This window comes from Eptesicus fuscus, chromosome 4, assembly GCF_027574615.1.
Source record: "Eptesicus fuscus isolate TK198812 chromosome 4, DD_ASM_mEF_20220401, whole genome shotgun sequence".
Lineage (NCBI taxonomy): Eukaryota > Metazoa > Chordata > Mammalia > Chiroptera > Vespertilionidae > Eptesicus > Eptesicus fuscus.
In genome coordinates, this window is record NC_072476.1 from 112,349,876 (window position 1) to 112,372,725 (window position 22,850).

At 46.6% G+C, this 22,850-nt stretch overlaps 1 protein-coding gene across 1 annotated transcript in view; it reads left to right on the top strand.

Moving 5' to 3' along the window:
- Window positions 1-22,850, top strand: part of MTREX (Mtr4 exosome RNA helicase) — a 53,909-nt gene that overhangs the window by 18,353 nt on the left and 12,706 nt on the right. The window contains exons 12-22 of the mRNA XM_008160129.3: window positions 206-285; window positions 1,671-1,781; window positions 3,836-3,937; window positions 4,734-4,859; window positions 6,303-6,453; window positions 9,190-9,362; window positions 9,915-9,983; window positions 10,979-11,107; window positions 18,603-18,713; window positions 19,758-19,946; window positions 22,469-22,632. Of these exons, the coding sequence (XP_008158351.1) occupies window positions 206-285; window positions 1,671-1,781; window positions 3,836-3,937; window positions 4,734-4,859; window positions 6,303-6,453; window positions 9,190-9,362; window positions 9,915-9,983; window positions 10,979-11,107; window positions 18,603-18,713; window positions 19,758-19,946; window positions 22,469-22,632 (1,405 nt within the window). The remainder of the gene's footprint in view (window positions 1-205; window positions 286-1,670; window positions 1,782-3,835; window positions 3,938-4,733; window positions 4,860-6,302; window positions 6,454-9,189; window positions 9,363-9,914; window positions 9,984-10,978; window positions 11,108-18,602; window positions 18,714-19,757; window positions 19,947-22,468; window positions 22,633-22,850) is intronic.

Sequence of the window (22,850 nt, forward strand, 5' to 3'; positions counted from 1 at the left end):
TCACAGATTAGGTCTGTTATATGTGTTTTGAAAAGTTAGTGAACTTCATTAAATAATTGCAGTCATTTTAATCTACTTTCCCTTCTGACAATCCGAAACACTGACTATTTTTACTCCTTATAGACTCTTGCTGTCTCTGCATGTTTGAAGTGAGGTGTCACTGACTCATTAAGCTACTCATGTGCCTCTGGGTGTTCTCTCTTAGATGAAGAAAAGAAGATGGTTGAAGAAGTGTTCAGCAATGCAATTGACTGCTTGTCGGATGAAGATAAAAAGCTCCCTCAGGTCTGTGTTTGATGGCAGGGAGTTATGGCTCTGAGTAGGTGGCATAAATTCACTCTGCGGTCCTTAGTTGTGTTGCTGTATTGTAACATTTGCCCCTCAGGAGATATGTTGTGTCGTGCACTGAAATGGTGTCTTGACCTACACTTTAAGCTTCTGAAAAGGTGGCACGAGGAAAGACTACTGCCTGAGGCCCTCTTTCTGAACGTGCTCATGGTCTGAGCTGACCGCTCGTTCCTGCCGTGCCGGTTACATGTCTTCAGAGTCTCAGGCTGTGGAGCAGCAGGGGCTTCCCTAGTGAGGTCATGTGTTTAGTCAGGAGCGGGGTGTCTGCATTGCTTTGTCTTGCGTTGGAATTGCCTGGGAGTTGTGAAGTGTCCGGTGCCTGCATGTCACTCCCGGAGACTCCACTTCATTGTCTGGTGCTGCCTGGTCATCAGACTCCTTCTGAAGCTCCCGGAGATCTGATGTGCTCCAGTCTGAGAGCTGCTCTGTCTAGCCTCACCTTTCAGAGACTGGGAGGAGATGGGAGGCCGCCATCTGCTGACGAACGATTGCTTCCCCTTACACGGGATTTATAAGACGGCAGTAGCATATTGGTGTGTATTTATTACTGATTTTTTTAAAGAGAGAGAGAGAAACAGAAACATTAATTTGTTCCACTTATTGACGCATTCATTGGTTGATCCTTATATGTGCTCTGACCAGGGATCAAACCCACAACCATGGCATATTGGGATGATGCTCTAACCAACTGAGCTTCCTGGCCAGACCAATATATTGGTATTTAAAGGAATATTTAACTTACAAAATTTTTTGGTAGTTTTTCTTCCCAGCTGAATTGTTAGTAGAGAAGGGCTGAGCCATGTCTTTATACGTTTTGTAGCCCGAGCACACTTACTAAATGGCATTGGCATAGTGTGATGAGAAGGACCTCTTCCGCACCGCACTGAGTTTGGAGGAAGTGCATATGTTATGTTAACATGTGTTGTAGTTTCTTCTTTTGGGTCTGAGTTGGCCAGTATTTAAGTTTATTTTGTGCAGACATTAACTTTTTCCTCATAAGCTTTAATTTTTATTGGAGGAGATAAAGTGATGCTGTAACATTTGAATGAGGCAGCAAAGCATTTATAAAGTTTATTTAAAACATGCCTTTCAGACCTTTTCATAAGCTGTTTTCATAAAGGAAGACTGGAAGCCTGATAGAGTTGCTTATGTTTTGGGTTTGGTAAGGGGATACGGGTTTAGTTTTTGCTTTTATTCTGTAATGGTTATGTGATGTCTCTTTAAACAGCATTCTTTCTTGATTACCCATTTTTCTTAATTGGTTGGTTAAGGATTTTAATTTCCCTCTTCCTCACATTGTAAAATAAATATTCCAATCGCAGGTTGAACATGTACTTCCTCTTTTGAAGCGGGGGATTGGCATCCACCATGGTGGTTTACTTCCTATTTTGAAAGAAACTATAGAAATCCTCTTTTCTGAAGGGTTGATAAAGGTATGATTTCATGTTTATTTATTACTAGTCGCCCTGCGCAAGAATCCATGCACCAGTAGGTCGCAGCCGCCCTCCTGTAGCTCCTCCGCACCCCCCCCCCCCCCCATAGCTTGCTGCCCTGCCCCCTCCTGTAGCTCTCCGCCGCCCACTTGTAGTTCTCCTGCAGAGCCATGATCCGGTCTTACACCTCATGGCTAAGGGATATTAGCATATTCCTCTCATTCTATAGGAGGCCCTAGAATTACTGTGTGAACAGTTTGAAAAGTACCGAGAACACTGTTTATAGATCGGTTATATTGTTTTGTTGTTTTAACTGGGTCACACAGTGTGGCTGAGGGACGCACTTGGTTTTTATACACAGTGTTACACAGGCCCCCTGTTGTCCAGAAGTAGGGTGCTCCGAGGCAGCCTTTCACCAGCTGACATGGCGTCACTTGAAGAAGCATTTACATTAACTTATAGGGAAAACTGCTGCGTGTTCCCAGGCCCAGATTCAGCTCACACACTGTCTTTATTTCATTCGTTGCCATCGAAATGCTTCCTCGCACCCGGTTTTGTACCAAGCGCAGACGCTTACGGGCTCGTAGGCTTTTCTGATTCCTTAGGACACGTGTCGTCTTGCTGAGCGATGCACAGTCAGTCGTGAGAGCGCAGGTGCTCCCTGAGCAGCTCAGAACGGCGGCTGATGCTGAGGTGGTTCCTGGGGAAGGAGCTCACGGGCACCTCGCTGCGCGGTGCCCCAGCCTCTGACGGCTGCAGCGGCACACACTGACACTGCTTTTGCCTTTGGCCCTTTTTGGTAAAAGCAGAGCTCCTCTTTGGGTTTCTTTTGGTTAGCAGAACCGCTGCTAACGTAGGACTTTGTAAAAGCAAAGTGGCAGGTGTGAGGTTTCAAAACGTGGGAGGGGTACATGCACTTCATAAATTTTGGGTTGTAGGTAAAAATCATTTGTATCTCTTCTTATTTTTAGTAAGAAATGCTAACACGATTGGTACAGTGTGGCATTTTGTAAAAGGTGCTGTTGAATTGTCAGACCTGGAGTTGATTCTGTAGGTGAACTCCCTTCTGTATACAAATTTAAAAGACTAGAGAAGATGGGAGAATTGCAGGTGGAGTTACAGATGGTGATATTCTGATTTAAATCCAGCAGTCTGATTTAATGTTTAGAATTATGTTGGTGTCTTTACCCAGAAATGGGATGTTAAAAATGGAATACAACTTTAAAATGTAGTCATCAGCCTATATATGACTCAAATTGTTTTGTTTAAAAATTAGATTAGAAATTCATCATGAGAATTTCAGCACTATGTAGAATATTTGAAAGAAATTTATTCATCCTAAAGCAGCGGTTGCCAACTGGTGGTTCATGGACCACTGGTGGTCCTTGAGGTCCGAAAGGTTGGCGACCACCGTCCTAAAGAACATACAGGAGGTATTTTAAGTGAAGAATTGGTCACTATTTATACCTGGGTCTTGTTCTGGCTCTGGCCCATTTTAAAGTCTCTTTTAAGAAAGCATAAGTGGCCATGGCTGATGTGGCAAAGTGGGTAGAGCATTGGCCTGCGGACTGAAGGGTCCTGGGTTCGATTCCAGTCAAGGGCACATGCCCGGGTTCTGGGCTCGATCCCCAGTGGGGGGCATGCAGGAGGCAGCCAATCACTGATTCTCTCTCATCCTTGATGTTTCTATCTCTCTCTTCCTCTCCCTTCCTCTCTGAATCAATAAAAGTAAAAAAAAAAAAAGATAGAAAGAAAGAAAGCATAAGTGATACTTGTTGGTTGTAAAGTTCAAATAGAACAATTGTGCATAAAGTAAAAAATGAAAGACCATCATTCCCCTCATGTCCTAGAAATTTCCATGAGCACACATGCAAATAATACATGCTTTATTTTTTAAACAAAAGTGATAGTACTACCCATGTTATTTAATTTTGTCACATGCATAGCTCTTCATTTTTTAAACAGATGAATAGCATTCTGTTGAGTTGATGAAATGAAGTGTTTTTATCTTCTTCCCTCTTGATGAATAATTGTGTAATTATTCACTTATTTAGGCGTTATTTGCGACGGAGACTTTTGCTATGGGAATTAACATGCCAGCTAGAACAGTTTTATTTACAAATGCCCGAAAATTTGATGGGAAAGACTTCCGATGGGTAAGTAAAGTGATTCCAATATTGAAATAACTTCTATCCTTGTTTTACTTAAGGTGATTTTGGCTCATACAATCTTTGAGATGTTTAGTTCTAAATACTCATGAACTTGTACCTGAGCTAATACAACAAGTTTATCAAGGTTAAGCTTCAGATCCTTTACATTTCTATCCTTTAGCCAAAGAGCAAACAAACAAAACCTTTCAGTGAAAAAGTTTGGGAGGGATAAGTGGGCAAATGATTTGGGAACGCTTTAAATCATCTTAAACACACAGAATTTTCATTTCCTCAGTTTAAGGTATTTGAAGCACCTAACCCTCTCCACGAGGTTGTTCTTGGTGATGAATGGACTCTACCTAACTCCAAGGACATACACTGTGAAAATAGGAAATAACTGTGCTTCTTTCAAACTAAGGTTGATTTTATACTAACCTCATACACATCAAGACAATTTGTGATTGGATTAGGATTTAATAGTTTGATCATTGTCTGCTTTTGTAGACTGCCGTTTTTCAGAATATCTAACTTAAAGATTTTTTTATGCCAGTGAATTAGCTGATATTTCCCTGTAGGTATGGATTTGATCATTTTGGAGCTAAAATTTAAATGTTACTCTTAAGTGTTTTGCAGTTTTGTGTTTTCACTTACACTCTCCAAAAAGTTCATGTTTTTAATCGTGGGTTTTGGGGGGTTTTTGGACTATGTTACTTGTACTTGTGTATTTATAAGAAAAAAAGAGTAAGAATATGTTTTTACCAGGTTCTCTCCTAAACTTAGAGCTTTTCTCATGTCTGTCCAGATTTCTTCTGGTGAATACATTCAGATGTCTGGTCGTGCTGGAAGGAGGGGGATGGATGACCGAGGAATCGTGATTCTTATGGTTGACGAGAAGATGAGCCCAACCATTGGGAAGCAGCTGCTTAAGGTAACAGAGTTGAGATTCTGCATTTGCAACAGGAATTTGAGAAAATACTTCAGGAGCCGCTCTGCAATCAGTCTTGTCAGTCCAGGCATCTTCCTAAGGGAATGGATGCAAAACTGCCTGGGCTGGGGAGGTAGCAGGGGGTAAGCGCTTGGAGGGCTGTGCTGATCCTCAGTGAGGGTGAAAACACTCACTTGCCCTTCACATTTAAGGTGACCTTGACATCTCCCTCCATGGCAGGAGTTGCTCCTCTCCTACCCGAACAGGAAGTGAGGCCCGTGATGTCAGGGTTTGGGCAGTTACCTGCCTCTACCTTTGCAAGCCCAGGTAGCTGAATACATTAATTCTACAATCTGCCATCCTGTTTCAGCCTGTTGATAGGCTAAATACCCCAGAACGAATTTTAAAACTTTAAGCTTTATTTCAAATTAGCCTGTTCATTTTGCTTTCATCGTATTTGTGTTTTAGATTAAGATACGTGTCCTTTGAAGAGCTTCTCAGGGAAGTTCAACCTGGTTGCTTTCCTTGTCCTCCATATTCTTAAATCCCTAAGATAGGAAACTTACCATCAGTTAAAAATATAAAATGAATGGCCAGCTCACTAGCTATTTAAAATAAAGGTGAAACAGACGAAGGGGTGGAAAGTGCAGATGGGTAGCTATAGAGTGGTCACAGGGATGGAAAAGACAGCGTAGAGAATACAGTCAGTAATATTGTGATAACTGTATGGGGCCAGGTGAGGACTTGAAATATTAGGGGGACCACTTTTTAACTAAAGTAATGTGATTGTCTAACCACTATGCTGTACACCTGAAACTAATCTAATAAAAGACTAATATGCAAATTGTCCCCTCGGGAGTTTGACTGCTCACTATGACGTGCGCTGAACACCAGGGGGTGGCGAGGAATGAAGGAAGACCCCAGTTGGCAGCCGGGGGAAGGATGGCCCTGATCGCCAGCCAGGCCTAGGGACCCTACCCATGCACCAATTTTGTGCACTGGGCCTCTAGTATAAAATAAAGAGAAAAACATTGATCGGTTGCCTCCTGTATGCACCCTGACTAAGGATTGAGCCTGCAACCTAGGTATGTGCCCTGTCTGGGAATCGAACCTGCAACTTTTTTGTGTGCGGGACGATGCTCCAACCAACTGAGCTATACCGGGCCAGGGCTCATTAAAAATTTTAAAAAAAATTTTATTGTAGAAGAAAAACAACATGAGATTTACCCTCTTCACAACACATTTTTGACTACAGGTACGGTGTTACACAGCAGGTCTCTAGAGCTTACTCATCTTGCTGGACTGGAACATTTTCCAGGAAGACGTAATACACTTGTGTCGTATTCCTTCACATAGAGTGAAATTATGAAGCAGTCTACCAGGTGAAAATGATTGGTGTGAGTTTATTTGAATAACCTGAAGTAGTGACATGTTCACTCCTCCCAGGGCTCAGCCGACCCTCTGAACAGTGCTTTCCATTTAACATACAACATGGTTCTGAACTTGCTGCGTGTAGAAGAAATCAACCCTGAGTACATGCTGGAAAAGTCCTTCTACCAGTTCCAGCATTACAGAGCCATTCCCGGGGTGGTGGAGAGTAAGTATGTCCGCTCACGGCCTCTCAGCTACATTCCCTCCCGCCTGCTGTGCTGCTTGGCCCTGGGGTTTCTGTGAGCCACGGCTGGGTCCTGTCATAGGTAAGGTAAGAGCTGCAGCCAGTCCTCATCGCCGACCAGACATTTCAAAGGGAAGGAAGGACACCCGGTCAGGACACTTTTCTGTGGCTGATTCAAACTGCGGTCTTAATTAAGGCCTTAGAAGTTAAGGAAGAGGACATAATTATGACCTTTCATAACTTGTACCTGGGCTCAGATCGTTTGTTAGGACTTGACCAAGAGTCTGCTACCCATCCTGTGAACTTAAACGTTGCCGCCATTTCTCCATCTGTCTGTCTCCCAAGCCCCATGAGAAGGAAGCACCTGTTTTCCGGGTGGTTCTGACGAGTGATGCTCCTGTACCCTTGAATCTTCTCAGTTGAATTATCCCTGCATTTCCCTCCCTCTGTTTTTAAAGGAGCAAGTCTTGTTATTCTAACATTTTGAAACCAATAAGCAAAAGACTAAGTATCCAAAGTATAACAGGCTTTTTAGTGGAGGGAAGTAGGAGTTTAAGTGATGAGATGAGAGAGAGAATGGATGAGGGAATTGCAGCCCCTTCCTTGCTGCATGGAGTGATCAGAGAGCAGGTGTGGCCGAGGGGTTGCAGGGGAGGCGCTGTGCTGCTGCTGTCACTGCAGAGCAGCTGGATGCAGGAGGCTCGCCCGGAACCAGGAAGGTGTATCTCCTTTGTGCTGCGATGCTGCTGGAGCCTGAGACGTACCACAGTTGGAATAGAGGCTGTCGCCATTCATCTTTATTTTACAAAGACAGTGGGGGTTTTGTTTTTAATAAGAAACTGGGAAGGCTGGCATACATGAGATGTTTTTCATTGACTGAGTCCACAGTAGATTTCTTAGTGAGCCATAAGAGTAGAACTTCCAGGATTGTATTGTTCATTTACTGAAAAGAAAATGCAGACTTACTCTTAATTTTTTTGTTTGGTTTCATTAATAGATAATGCCTTAGGTAATACAATGGCAAGGGCTGTGGAGTTACATATGGGACTACTTGAACCTTAGTTTGCTCTTTTATGCAATTGAGATACTATCTAGTTCATCTAATTCATGAGAATTCAATGAGATAATTTACATTAAATGCTCAGGAACTACCTGTTTAATTATTGATAATATTGCCATAGATCAGTAAAGCCATTTATACTTGAACTGTTCCAAAATTTGCTCAGTACTGGAGTAGCAGTCCATTTTGCTATCACTCACAAGTCTGTTTTATATTTTACATATAATTTGTTAGGAATGCATCTTTGGAAGGACTATGTCCCACCTTCCTCAGAAGGAGGAACTTGGTTGCACAGTCTTAGCAGTTTATGGCTGTGTCTCCCCTGCTGTCTCCTGATGCTGATGCTGAGGCTGAGGCTGTGCTGGGGTGCGGGTGTGCGCTGTGGGGAAAACAGCTGCTCTTGCTGCGTCCCTCTGCTCTTTGATTGGGAGTGGGCTGTAGCTGTAGTTAGAGTCCTAGCTACAAACCACAGGTGACTTACAGTCTCAGACTTCTGACTCATTAGCACAGCCGTGATTTGGAGTGGAGGGTGGGGACAGTGTTTAAGCAGAAGTCCATGCGTCTATGGGCAGTTGATTTTTCACAAATGCTGCATGGACAACAGGACAGCCATGTGCAAGAGAATGAAGTAGGACCCTTACCTCACACCATACATGAAAATTAGCTGAAGTTGATGACAGTCCTAAATATAAGAGCTGAAACCGTAGGACTCTTAGAAGAAAGCATAGGCATGAATCTTAATAACCTTGGATTTGGCAGTTGTTTCCTAGAGAATACACCAAAAAGACAAGCAGCAAAAGAAAATAAATTTGATTTCATCAAAATTAAAAACTTATACTTCAGTAGACACCAACAATAAAATGAAAACCCACAGACTGGGAGGAAGTATTTCCAAATCGCATACCTGATAAGGATCGAGTGTGCAGAATATGTAAAGAATTCTTAAAACGCAACAACAAAAAGTGTAATTTTTAAATGGGCAGAGGCTTTGGGTGGACATTTCTCCCAAGAAGATAGTTTCCCACAAAGGTGAAAAGATGCTCTCCATCATTAGTTATTAGGGAAATGCACATTGTAGCCACACAGGTACCACCTCACACTCCTTAGGAAGGGTGTTTTTAAAAAGGTAGTCAACACGATGGTGTGGTTGTATGGGAAATAGTTCAGCACGTCCTCAGCAAATTTAATGGCAGAATTACCATAAGACCCAACAGTTTCACTCCTGGTACATAACCAGAAGAATTGGAAGTAAGTTCAAACAAACTCACATTTGTCTACATAAATGTTCATAGCAACACTGTTTACAGCCAAAAAGTAAAAGTAATCTAAATGTTCATCAGCTGGTAAGAGGATAAATAAAATGGTACACCATGTACTGGAATATTATTCAGCCAAGAAAGGAAGCACTAGTACATGCCACAACATGAGTGACATAAGGCTACATATTGTTTGATTTAATAAGTAGGAAATACCCAGAACAGGAAAATCCATTCAGACAGAAAGCAGACAGGAAGGCAGCCGGGCTGGGGGGAAGGGAATGAGGAGTGTTGGCTTGATGGGTGTGGAGTTCCTCTTGGAGTGGATGAACTGGAGGGTGGGGATGGTTGCATACATTGTGGATGTACAGTTTTTATATTGTACATGTGTTTTATTTACAGAGGTAAGGAACTCAGAAGAACAATATAATAAAATAGTAATACCCAATGAAGAAAGTGTGGTCATCTATTACAAGATTAGACAGCAGCTTGCCAAACTGGGTAAAGAAATTGAAGAATATATTCACAAACCAAAGTATTGCTTACCATTTCTACAACCAGGTCGTTTGGTAAAGGTATGTTAATTTTTAAAAAGTATTTGGATATTTTAATATTGGATGATTTTTGAATAGCTATTCTATTTCTTTATATTGATAAAATGCTTTCTGCTCAGCAGTTGATCTGTAGTAATTATATGGTTTTATTGGTTTCACATGGCTCTGCTTAAGGGAGGGTCATTAATCAGATTTTATTTTAGAGGATATAAATTGAGGTAGACAGTGTTCCAGTTATAAAATCTAAAAATAAAGGCAGTTTTATGTAGGATGAATTCATTAGTTATAAAATATGAACGACTTTAGATGTTCTCAGAACAAATACAATATGCTATCATCTTTTGACATTTTGCCAATTGAGAGATTCTTGTTATTGGTGTTGCAGAGGTCTATGAAATTTGGCAGTGATTTTTTTTCTGTAGAGTTAATATCTTTTCCCATAAGTTTAACAGGGATCTCTCAAAAAATACTTCACCAGGAAGACTCAGTTTATTAGCCTGTAATGTGGGGATGGGTCCAAAATTGCCTTTTGGACACAAAGGTCCTTGTTTATGTGCTTTACTTTCTTTTTAGGTAAAGAACGAAGGAGACGATTTTGGCTGGGGAGTAGTTGTGAATTTCTCCAAAAAGTCAAACGTTAAGGTAAACTATTTGTTCTTAAAATAGAATTTTATATAAATTGTTAATGAAATGCTTTTTCAGACTCATGAAATTGATCAAAGATGAGAAAGTATCTTAAGAGAAGATGTAATAAATACTGCCATAAGGAAATAATCCTATATAATAAAGAGGGAATATGCTAATTGACCATCACTCTGTCACAAAGATGGCTGCACCCACAGCTGAGGCCAAGTTCCCATAAGGAGCCTTAATGAGCAATCAGCAGGGACCTGAGGCTGCGCCCTCCCCTGCCCCCATGAGGCTTGACAGGGGATCTCAGGCCATGCCCCCCACCCTGGCGGGGCTTGACAGGACCTCAAGGTGCATTTCCTGTCCTGGTGCTGGGCTAGGGGACCTCAGGCTGCTCCCCCCACCCCATTGCCAGGCCGGGGATCCTCAGGCCGCGCTCACCACCCCTGCACCAGGCCAGGAGACCTCAGACCACACCCCCCGCCTGGTGGGGCTTGACAGGGGACCTTAGGCCATGCCCCCTGCCCGGCCAGCAGGGCTTGACATGGGTGGGACTGGCCGGGTCTGGATCTAGTCCAATGGGAAGCAGGGGGCGGCCGGGTCTGGGTCTCACGCGATTTTGAGGTGGATGTGGGTTGGCAGGGACTTGACTCTGGGTCCCGTGGTGAGCCCCAGACTCTGACAGGAGGAAGGTTTTCACATACATTTTACTAATCTTCTTTCATCTCTGACATTTCTATTATAGAGAAAGGGCAAATAGCAATATTAAAATATTTCCTTTAATTCCCTTTCAATGTGCACGAATTTTGTGCACTGAGTCACTAGTTTTTTAAATAATCTTAACTGTTATGCTTAAAATGGTATGGGTTATTTTCCTAACAACAACAACGAATTTTAATTTCATGATAATTTATATTTCTCCTCTGAGCTCATCAGTGCTGAGCGCACCGTCCCTGGACCCGTGCGGGCCGGTGTCTAGGAGTAATGACCTTCTCTGCTCTTTCCAGCCCAACTCTGGTGAGCTAGACCCGCTGTACGTGGTGGAAGTACTTCTGCGCTGCAGCCGAGAAAGCTTGAAAAACTCCGCCACGGAGGCTGCAAAACCGGCCAAGCCCGAGGAGAAGGGGGAGATGCAGGTGTGTGCTCAGCTTTCATCTTGGGGTACAGAGACCTTGTGAATTATTGTAGTCACCAGCTTTCCTGAATGTGACTAACAAACATGTTGTCAGGGTTTCTAAATGGGCAGTTTTTAAGGTCTGTTAAAACTACCTAAATACCAGTAAAATGAGGAATGAGATTTAAGCTCTTTTATCAATTATGGCAAGGTTAATTAATAGTGACAAAGTAAAAAGAATTCAAAAATTTAAATTTTCTTATGAAGTTGGGTTTTACCGTAGCTACATAGAAGTCTCACTGTTATTTTTATGATGGAGTAATCATGCAGTGTCACTTTATCCTGTCACTCACTACTTTCCTGTGGAGGTGACACTGCAGGCAGTGTGTTCTGGCAGCTCTGTCATGGGGGCTGGGCCCGCTGCCGGGTCCCGACCACTGCCACTCCATCCCAGTCGAAGGAGACTCGGGGTCAGGAAATGAAGACCACAGTAATGTGAGGTCAGACAAGTGATGTCTGCCTTGTTTCCTCTGGGCAGAGAGCTCCCGAATCCTTCCGCATTCGGTGAAAATAGCTGTAAGGGCTCGGAACAGAAGCTTAGAGACCATCCTCCTTACAGGTCTTACAGACCGCTCTCTCAGGGTATGACAACTGCCTGAGAAGCAAGATACGCTGTAATAGTTGTGATGGAGTCAATCTAACAGTTTTATCACTTGAAGTTTGCATCAAAAGTGTACTATTACACGTTAAAATCAGTTTTTTGTGATGAACTTGAGCATTTTTACAACAGCTGAGTAAACTATGAAGTCTAACATCTGGCCTTCCTCAGGCGGTTCTAGTGACTGCTGTTTTCCTGGTGTATGGACTTGCTTTGCTGTTTCTTACGTGTCTTGTAATTTTTCTTTTGCTGAAACTGCACATTTTAAAAATGGCAATAGGTTCCTCTCCCCCCCCCCCCCCCGAGTTTATTCTTGTTGCCAATTGTTGTAGTTGTTTGTTTGGTAGACTTTCCAAATTAGTTGTATGTTGTGTGTGGCCACTGAGATCTGCTTGGTTAGCTTAGTTGGTCAGCTCATAACTAGAGACTTCCTTACGGCCTGGGATCCGCTAAGGACCAGTCTTTGATGGAGGTTCTGCATGCACCTTGCAGCACACCTGCGAGTCTCAGCCAGCGAGTGGACAGCGCTGCCTGACCTTCCTTCCTGTGTGCACTGTCTCGAGGTCAGCCAGCGGTAGGTACGGCTAGGGCCTTCTCAGTTCTTTCTTGAGCACGGACGCAGCCAAGTGCATGTGGCCTTCTAGGTGCCCAGGAGTGTGTCCGAAGCCATCAAATCCCCCTGTGGGCAGTTTACTCACAGCTTTATTTTAAGCCTTTTGTTTACCGTATTGTTTGATCTCTTTGTTAATCATTGTCTTGGGAAGCCATGATGTCAAACAGTGGGCTCTTACTATTTTCAACGAAGGCCTCAGCTCAGGGGCCACTGAGTCAGGTCCGATAAGGCAGCCCTGTCAGTGAAGTCTCTGGAACCACCTGCCTGGGGAGGTAATGGCCGTCCTCTGAGGATGGAGCTCGGAAGCATTCCAGCTCTGCTGCTGCCTTCCCGGGCCTGCCAGCTGGTTTCACTGTGATTTCGGGCTGCTGGTCCCCAAGGCTCCTGGGGAACAGGTGGGGAAATGCCGGAACGCTTCCTTCTGACCCAAAGCCAGCCATTTGTTTTGTTTGTTTGTTTGTTTTTTTATTCCCCCTCAGCCATTTGTTTTTGCTGCATGCTCCTTGGATTGCTGTGAGCCTTTGGTTAATTTTCAGCGTTCTGGAGAGAAAATTAGATCAAGGCACTAATTCAGTTTTTTAAAATACAAAATTTAATGAAAAGTACGTTTGTTAAATAAGTTTGTTTTGACTTGATTAAAATTCAGTTGGTTCGAAAAGATCTTACTTGGATAAAGAATTTAGAAACCATTGTGTTCTAGCTAATAGTCTTGATTTGAAGAATTGAAATTTATTTAGAATGTATTGACTTAAAACTTACTGACTTCTGATATTATCTTACTATGTGCTTATCTTAAAATAGATTTATGGCAAATTTGCAATGATTAAAAAGACCTAAGAATAAAAATGCTTTCTACTGTTGGTATTCTAACAGTGTCCAATAACTGCCTATGTGATTGTTGGGATTTATATAGACCAGTGCTGCCCCTGAGAAACCTGAGTCTAAGTTACTCCATAAAGGTTATTAGGGTTAGAAAATTGAATGAACTGCGCTATGCACGCATTATGAGATGTTTTTAAATCACTTCGAGTGTAGAGATTTATAACCCTGTGGGAGCTATTCAGTTGGTTTTTGAGAATTTAACTCTTATTTACAAAACTTCAGTCTTAGGATCTCTCTGTCTGTACTCAAGCAGCATTAGAATTGACAGTTTCTTTCTTCCTTCTGGTTCCAGTTTTCACAGAATAACTTTTATTCTGTTTCACGGAGATTCTCAAGTCCGTGTGCATACTGAATCCAGCTGCAGGTGGCCCGCGTGAGCTGTTCTCCTGCGTGTGGGTCAGGTGCACCGCCTCCGGCTCAGTGCAGAAAAGCTGTCCTTTCTCTCTCTCTCTCTCTCTCTTTCTCCCTCTCTCTCTCTCTCTCCATCCCTCTCTCTCTCTCCATCCCTCTCTCTCTCTCTCTCTCTCTCTCTCTCTCTCCCTCCCTCCCTCTCTCTCTCCCTCTCTCTCTCTCTCTCCCTCCCTCCCTCTCTCTCTCTCTCTCTCTCTCTCTCTCTCTCTGTCTCTCTCTCTCTCTCTCTCTCTCTCTCTCCTCTCTCTCCCTCTCTCTCTCTCTCTCTCTGTCTCTGTCTCTCTCTCTCTGTCTCTGTCTCTCTCTCTCTGTCTCTCTGTCTCTCTCCCTCCCTCTCTCTCTCTCTCTCTCTTTCTCTCTCTCTCTCTCTCTCTCTCTCTCCTCCCCCCCCTCTCTCCCTCTCTCTCTCTCTCTGTCTCTCTCTCTCTCTCTCTCTGTCTCTGTCTCTGTCTCTCTCTCTCTCTCTCTCTGTCTCTCTCTCTCTCTCTCTCTCTCTCTCTCTCTCTGCCTGGGGCTGTAGTGATTGTTTTTCATGTCCCGAGTCTTCTCTCCAGCCAGACAGTCTCTCTGGGTTTGACGAAGCTACAGCTGGTGGTTTGAAGGCACCGTTAGCCCACACAATGTCTTTAAAAATTTGACAGTTTGAAAAAAAAATCATAGTAAAGGATTATAATCAGATAAAAGTAAAACAAGAATCTACTGGTTCATGCTGAGATAAATAGATGGTAAACATAGAAGGAATGATGATGTTAAAAAGTCACCATTAGACAACTACCACAAATAATAATTGACTCAGACAAGAATAATACATGGATACTAAAACTAAGGAGTTAAAAGTTTAACAAGGAATGGGATATTTACAAAATAAAGGATCTCTCCACAATTTCTTAGTAATTATAAAGGGCAAAGTAATAATTTTGCAATAGAGAATGCTAGCAGATACCACTTTAATCAAGTGATCAAAGTTACCATCACCAATAATGTTGACCAATATATGAAGGAGACCAAAAAAAAAAAAATCACTTCTGCCAAAAATGCATAACCTGAAGCTTGTGGTTCCTCATGATTAGACAAACCCAAATAATGGGCATTCTCCAAAATAACATCACATTAAAAATGTCAGTGTCAGTCACAGAAAAACTGAGGAACTATTGCAGGTGAAAGGAGAATAAAGAACTATTACAATTAAATTCACTGCATGATCCTAGATTGGACCCATAGACTAGCTGGGGAGAGGGGAGGTGATAGAAAAGACATTGGGAAAGTAGACACATTTTTAATGTGGACGGTAGATTAAATGCCATTGTATCAACATCACATTTCCATCTTTACTCTGTACTCTGTAGAGAGGGATGAAGCAGGTCGGTCCCATGTGAAGATTGCTGAGTAGAGGTGTGTGGGAGCTCTTTATCCTGTTCTTGTGTAAATTTGAAGTACGTGAGGCGGGTAGATTTTATTTTTTTTTTTTTTTTTTTTTGGATTGATTAAACATTTATTTGGGGGAAATAAAAAGTAAGTGTAAGCCCTAACTGGTTTGGCTCAGTGGATAGGGCGCCGGCCTGCGGACTCAAGGGTCCCGGGTTCGATTCCGGTCAAGGGCATGTACCTTGGTTGCGGGCACATCCCCAGTCGGGGGTGTGCAGGAGGCAGCTGATCGATGTTTCTCTCTCATCACTGAAGTTTCTTTTTTTTTTTTTTTTTTTTTTAATTTCTTTATTGATTAAGGTGTCACATATTTGTCCTCATCCCCCCATTCCCATCCCACCCCTCTCCCCACGCATGCCCCAATCCCCTGTTGAACTTAACCGTTGGATAGGCTTATATGCATGCATACAGGTCCTTTGGTTGGACTCTCCCCCTCCCCCCACCCTCCCCCTACCCTCCCGTATCCTCCCTCTGAGGCCCGATAGTCCGATCGATGCCTCCTTGCTTCTGGTTCTGTTCTTGTTCCTCAGTCTATGTTGTTCATCATTTCCTCTAGATGAACGAGATCAAATGTCACTAGATATATACTAATAAGAACTGAATGTGAGACGAGCAATAATATTTATGCTGACAGGCAAATGAATCAATCTGTAGCGAGCTTCCCCCTGGACCAACAGTTCTTTTGAGACCCAAGTTCGATGTCCAGTAGTTCCTTATGTGTACATGTCAGCACTGAGCCCTCAGCTCTGGATGGTGGACAAATGGTGGTAATGGAGGTCTGACTCCCTCTGGTTTGGTCTCGGCCGATCCCAGGGGCACGGCGTCACCTGGACTAAGGGGCACGTGGCCTCACCCATACCCAAGGGGCGCGTGGTCTCACCCGGGCCTGGGACCCAGCCTCACCCGGATGGATCCAGGGGCGCACGGCCTCACCCGGACCCAGGATCTGGCTTCACCCGTACCCAAGGACACTTGGCCTCTCCCAGACCCAGGGGCACGTGGCCTCACCCGGGCTTAGTTGCACAAGGCCTCACCTGGATCCAGGGACACATGGTCTCTCCCGGACCCAGGGACGCTTGGCCTCTCCCAGACCCAGGGCCACTTGGGCTCACCCGGGCCTAGGTGCACGAGGCCTCACCCGGATCCAGGGACACATGGTCTCACCCGGACCCAGGGACGCTTGGCCTCTCCCAGACCCAGGGCCACTTGGGCTCACCCGGGCCTAGGCGCACGAGGCCTCATCCGGATCCAGGGACACATGGTCTCACCCGTACCCAGGGACGCTTGGCCTCTCCCAGACCCAGGGCCTCTTGGGCTCACCCGGGCCTAGGCGCACGAGGCCTCATCCGGATCCAGGGACGCATGGTCTCACCCGGACCCAGGGACGCTTGGCCTCTCCCAGACCCAGGGCCTCTTGGGCTCACCCGGGCCTAGGTGCACGAGGCCTCATCCGGATCCAGGGACACATGGTCTCACCCGGACCCAGGGACGCTTGGCCTCTCCCAGACCCAGGGCCTCTTGGGCTCACCCAGGCCTAGGTGCACGAGGCCTCATCCGGATCCAGGGACGCATGGTCTCACCCGGACCCAGGGACGCTTGGCCTCTCCCAGACCCAGGGCCACTTGGGCTCACCCGGGCCTAGGTGCACGAGGCCTCACCCGGATCCTGGGACACATGGTCTCACCCGGACCCAGGGACGCTTGGCCTCTCCCAGACCCAGGGCCACTTGGGCTCACCCGGGCCTAGGTGCACGAGGCCTCACCCGGATCCAGGGACACATGGTCTCACCCGGACCCAGGGACGCTTGGCCTCTCCCAGACCCAGGGCCACTTGGGCTCACCCGGGCCTAGGCGCACGAGGCCTCATCCGGATCCAGGGACACATGGTCTCACCCGTACCCAGGGACGCTTGGCCTCTCCCAGACCCAGGGCCTCTTGGGCTCACCCGGGCCTAGGCGCACGAGGCCTCATCCGGATCCAGGGACGCATGGTCTCACCCGGACCCAGGGACGCTTGGCCTCTCCCAGACCCAGGGCCTCTTGGGCTCACCCGGGCCTAGGTGCACGAGGCCTCATCCGGATCCAGGGACACATGGTCTCACCCGGACCCAGGGACGCTTGGCCTCTCCCAGACCCAGGGCCTCTTGGGCTCACCCAGGCCTAGGTGCACGAGGCCTCATCCGGATCCAGGGACGCATGGTCTCACCCGGACCCAGGGACGCTTGGCCTCTCCCAGACCCAGGGCCACTTGGGCTCACCCGGGCCTAGGTGCACGAGGCCTCACCCGGATCCTGGGACACATGGTCTCACCCGGACCCAGGGACGCTTGGCCTCTCCCAGACCCAGGGCCACTTGGGCTCACCCGGGCCTAGGTGCACGAGGCCTCACCCGGATCCAGGGACACATGGTCTCACCCGGACCCAGGGACGCTTGGCCTCTCCCAGACCCAGGGCCACTTGGGCTCACCCGGGCCTAGGTGCACGAGGCCTCACCCGGATCCAGGGACACATGGTCTCACCCGGACCCAGGGACGCTTGGCCTCTCCCAGACCCAGGGCCACTTGGGCTCACCCGGGCCTAGGTGCACGAGGCCTCACCCGGATCCAGGGACACATGGTCTCACCCGGACCCAGGGACGCTTGGCCTCTCCCAGACCCAGGGCCACTTGGGCTCACCCGGGCCTAGGTGCACGAGGCCTCACCCGGATCCAGGGACACATGGTCTCACCCGGACCCAGGGATGCTTGGCCTCTGAGACGGGTAGATTTTATCCCCATTGCTAAGATGTGGAAACTGAAGCTCAGGTTAGGTGACTTGCTCAAGGTCACACAACGAGCTGCAGACTGGATTCAAACCAGATACTCTGGACTCGAACCCACGCTTAACCACTCTCATTTGTTCAGTAAAACAATACATTTATTACCAGCAAGCCAGTGACCGTTGTTTGTCACTGATTGTGTGAAGGTAACCATAGGAGACGCATACGAATTTGGACCTCAGTTCAGAGGCCTCTGAACGGAAAGGAAGCAGATGGTGAGGGAGGGTGTTCCTGCCTGGGGAAAGCCCGGCGGACCGTTAGAGAGGCGACCTTGACGGCACGTCCCGTGGAGCACGGTGCTTTCTCTGCGTGGAGCACTGCTCGCCTTCCTTGCAGCCCACCCCGCGCTTACGTGGCCCTTCCTCGGCCTCTGACCCTGGGGAGGGAGTCTCCCCTCCCTCTGGAGGGCTGTGGGAGTGCGTCAGGGTCAGAGGGCCAGCTAGGAGGAAGCCGAGGTGAAGAGTGTGGGTTCCGTGGTGACGGTCACTTACTTTTGTGTACCATTGGTAGGCCGGTTACGTAGAGGTTTGAACTAGTTTTTACTTTTAAAGTCCGGTCTCTACTAAGATGAAAGCTTCCACAGTGATCACTTCCTGCTTATGCCTGTCACCCTGTAAAAGCAGCTTCCTGTTAGGGATGTAACTAAATGTCGGGAATGGCAGATCGTGACAAGGGGTGATTTTAACGGCAACATTGTGTCACTCTTCGTCGCAGGTTGTTCCAGTCCTGGTGCACCTCCTGTCCGCTATCAGCAGTGTTAGGCTCTACATCCCCAAAGACCTTCGGCCCCTGGACAACAGGCAGAGCGTCCTCAAGTCAATACAGGTACACACGGACCTTACACACTGCACGTCAGTTTCATGCACATCCACTGAGGCTCCCTCGTGAGGCAGCCGGCACGCTTCCTTTCAGAAAGGCTGTGAGCAGCACCAGCGGAGGCGGCTCCTGGTCCCAGAGGTGGCAACAGAGCCCGCCCCCGTCCTCCCTCGGAACCTGAGCCACTAGAGGGCAGGGGGGCAGGTGCTGGGCAGGACTTAGCCATTTTCAGTGTGGTCAGCAAACGGGTGAAATCATTTTATTCTCAACAGAAAATTAGAACTTGTACAAAACTTTATTTTCTACTAAAAAAGGAACTTTGTTATTTAGTTAGTAAACATTTAAATTAGCCTCTGCTCATGGGAGATTATATACTAGAATCTGAGACAACAAAGATAAAGGAACAGGCTAATTTCACGAGACATTTTTAAGCTGTGTGTATGTATGTATCCATCTATTGATTGTTTATCTTAATTCCTACCTGGCCAAATCCTGTCTCATCTTTGAAGTCTTAGACCCTGAAGTCCCCCAGGGGACGCTAGTCTGCTGTGAACCATCCCTTCTCTGAACTCCCATGCTTATCACGTTCACAGTTCAATCATGTAAAAAAAATTACCAAGAGGTATCTGGACCCTTTTAAAATGTACATCTTTTGACTCAGTTGTGCCCTCCCTAGGTATCAACCCCAAGGAATTAATCAGGAAATTGAAAACAGTTTATACACTTAAGAGAACAGTTTAGTACACGATGGTTTATGATGGCAAGTTGTTTTTACAACCCAAATGTCAGAGAATGGTTTACCAACGAGCTGTGCCACGTCCAGACGTTGAACTCTATGTGCGAGGTTACTAGTCGAGGACAGTGCGCCCTGGATCAGCAAGTGCTCACAAGGAGTTTCCGGAACCAAAGGCCGTGGGGAAATGCACTCACATGTGTGATTTGGGAAATGCCACCCTGTTTGCACATAGAAAAGCATAAAAGAAAATACTGATTTGTTTTAATCCTGACTAATTTTGTCTATAAATAAAAATTAATTTTAAATGTTTGTTTCAGGAAGTTCAGAAACGGTTTCCGGATGGTGTTCCCTTATTGGACCCTATCGATGACATGGGCATTCAAGACCAGGGCCTGAAGAAGGTCATCCAGAAAGTGGAGGCGTTCGAGCACCGCATGTACTCGCATCCACTTCACAACGACCCGAACTTGGAGACCGTGTATACGCTCTGTGAAAAGAAAGCACAGGTATGAAGACACTGATGTGAGTCCTAGAATCCTGTGTATTTCACGAAGCCGGTGAGGATGTGTTTTCATTTTCTTGGACGGGTTTCCTCAGCTCTAATGGAACGACCTTCTAAGTGAAGTTACGGGCTCAGTGAGGAAGGTGAAGATCTTTCGTTACAGTTGGCGTTTGATGGGGCGCTTTCTTTGTCGTTTTTTGTTGTTGTGTTGTTGTTGTTGTTAATCCTCACCAGAGGATATTTTTCCATTGATTTTTAGAGAGAGTGGAAGGGAGAGGTAGAGACAGAGAGAGAGAGACATCGATGTGAGAGAGACATATCGATTGGTTGCTTCCCACATCAGCCCTGACCAAGGCTGGGGATAGAGCCTGCAACCGAGGTACGTGCCCTTGAACGGAATTGAACCTGGACCCTTCCGTTTGCAGGCCGACGCTCTATCCACTGAGCCACACCGCCTAGGGCAATGTTCACCTTTTTAAAGCTCACAGTTCAGTGGTTTTTAGTATAGTCACAGCTATCTGCAGCCATAACTACTGTCTGGTTTCACAATATTTTCATCACCCCAAAAAAGAAACCTCGTACCAATTATCAGTCACTCCCCACGCCCCCCTCCAGTCCTGCAGCCACACATCTGCCCTCTGCCTCCACGCTGGGCCCGCGCGGAGGTTTCATCTCAGAAAGTCATACGGAGTGTGGCCTGTGTGTGGCCTCTTCCACTTGGCGTGTGCCTGCAGGGTTCACCGTGTTGCCGCATGGATCCGTGCTTCCCGCTGGGCACGTGCTGCCCGGCCAGGGCTTGGCTCCATGGCTTGTTGGTCCGCAGTGTGTTTATCCCGTCGTCGGGATGGGCACGGGGGGTTCTGCCCTTGGGCCACCAGGAATAATGATGCCGTGAACGTTTGTGTCCAGGTTTTTGTGCGGATGTGTTTTCATCTCTCTTGGGTGGCATTGGGTGGGATTGCTGGTCATACAGTAACTCTAGGTTTAACTTTTTGAGAAAACTGCCAAACTTTTCCAAAGTGGCTACACTGCTTTACATCCCACCTACAATTTATGAGAATTCCAATTTTTCACATCCTTTCCAACACTTGTCATTGTCTGTGTTTTTATTGAAGCCATCCTAGTGGTACGTAGCTGTAGTAGTTCAGCTTTTCATGGTAATCAGCTGAAATCTCTAAGCAGAAAAGGTGATCTTATGGCCATTCTGAGTGATGAACTCAGAAAAAGCTTTTGGAAGTGAACACATCTCTCTCCACTGTCCACCCCTCTGCACCTGGAATCTTTTGTCCAATCAAACGTCACTTCCTCCTTAACACTTTTAACGCATCTTCGTAAGGCCTGCATTCAATAATAGTTACCTACCGCGTATGACTCTGTGAGAATAACAACGTACACTGTGAAGGGCACATCGTTAGTTGTGAATAAATTGACCACCATCCTTGCCTTCAGAGTAGCTACTCCTCAATGAAGCTCAATATAAAGTCACAAATTCAGCTTCCCAGTCCCAGCCTGTCTTCGCGTCAGTGTTCTCCTGAGCATCGAGCCTCTGCGTCAGGATTCTGTGTTGCGGTCATACGCTTGTCCCAGCGGAGGCGTTGGTAACAGTTTCCGAGTAGCTGAGCTTTAAAACCCGCCCACTCGCAAGGACGGCCTCCAAGTCCATGCACCTGAAGCTTTCATCTCTGTCTGGGGGGTAGAGACCTGTTCTCTTTGCTAGAGCCGTTTCCAGGCTTGTGATGTACTTTGAGGACAAAGAGAAGGGACACTTTTCACCCCAAGGGTCGTGAGGAAAATCTAGGTCGTCAAGAGATGAGAGTTGCCCTAGCCGCTTTGGCTCAGTGGATAGAGCGTCAGCCTGTGGACTGAAGGGTCCCGGGTTTGATTCCAGTCAAAGGCACCTGCCCAGGTTGCGGGCTCGATCCCCCTGGTGGGGACGTGCAGGAGGCAGCCTATCAATGATTCTCATCATTGATGTTTCCATCTCTCTCTCCCTCTTCCTTCCTCTCTGAAATAAAAAATATCTTTTTAAAAAAGAGAGAGATGAGAGTCACACACCCTGACCTTCCTGTCCCTGTTCTCTCCGCTCCCCCTGCTTCCTGAGGATGAGGGGCTGGAGCTGTGGGACTTGCTGCCTTAGGAGCGAGCGAGCGTGTGAATGAGCCTGGGATTCACGCGGCCTGGCTGCCTCCTGAGGCTTCCTCCCCAGCCAGTGGCTGCGCAGCTCCTCCCCTCGAGGGGCCAGCCCTTCCTCTCCCGCCGCCCCGGGGGCTGTGAGCCCCACACCTCCCTGCTCGGCTCCGACTTGCAGTGGACGTTGGTGTTTTCCATAGTTTCACATCTTCCCCGGTCTTCCTCTAGCGTCAGGTCCAGGAACGCAGCTTAAGAAACTCCTGCGTCCCTCCTGCCCGTTAGCGCTGACATGGAAGCGTGTGGCGGAGCGTCCTTGGGGAGTATTTTGTGTCCTGAGTAAGTCCCACGTTACTTCGCTCACTTAACCAAGCTTCCTTTATACTCTGGATGCCTTAGATCGCAATAGATATTAAATCTGCAAAGCGAGAACTTAAGAAAGCAAGAACAGTCCTGCAGATGGATGAACTCAAATGCCGCAAACGCGTGTTAAGGCGCCTGGGATTCGCCACTTCTTCGGATGTCATAGAGATGAAGGGACGCGTGGCCTGTGAGATCAGCAGGTGAGGCTGGCCCAGGGCTGCTCGTCGGGCGGGAGAGCTGCCTGAGCGCTGGCTCTTACAGCGCCTTTCGCGTGACGTGCAGAGCTGGCCACGACCCGGGGTGTGGAAGAGGAAAACGCGTGAATCTCTTGGATTCCATGAATTGACATGAACACCACTGGCATTTTGATGTATTTCCTTTTTATTTATTTTAATGCACATGGGATTTTTACGTAATT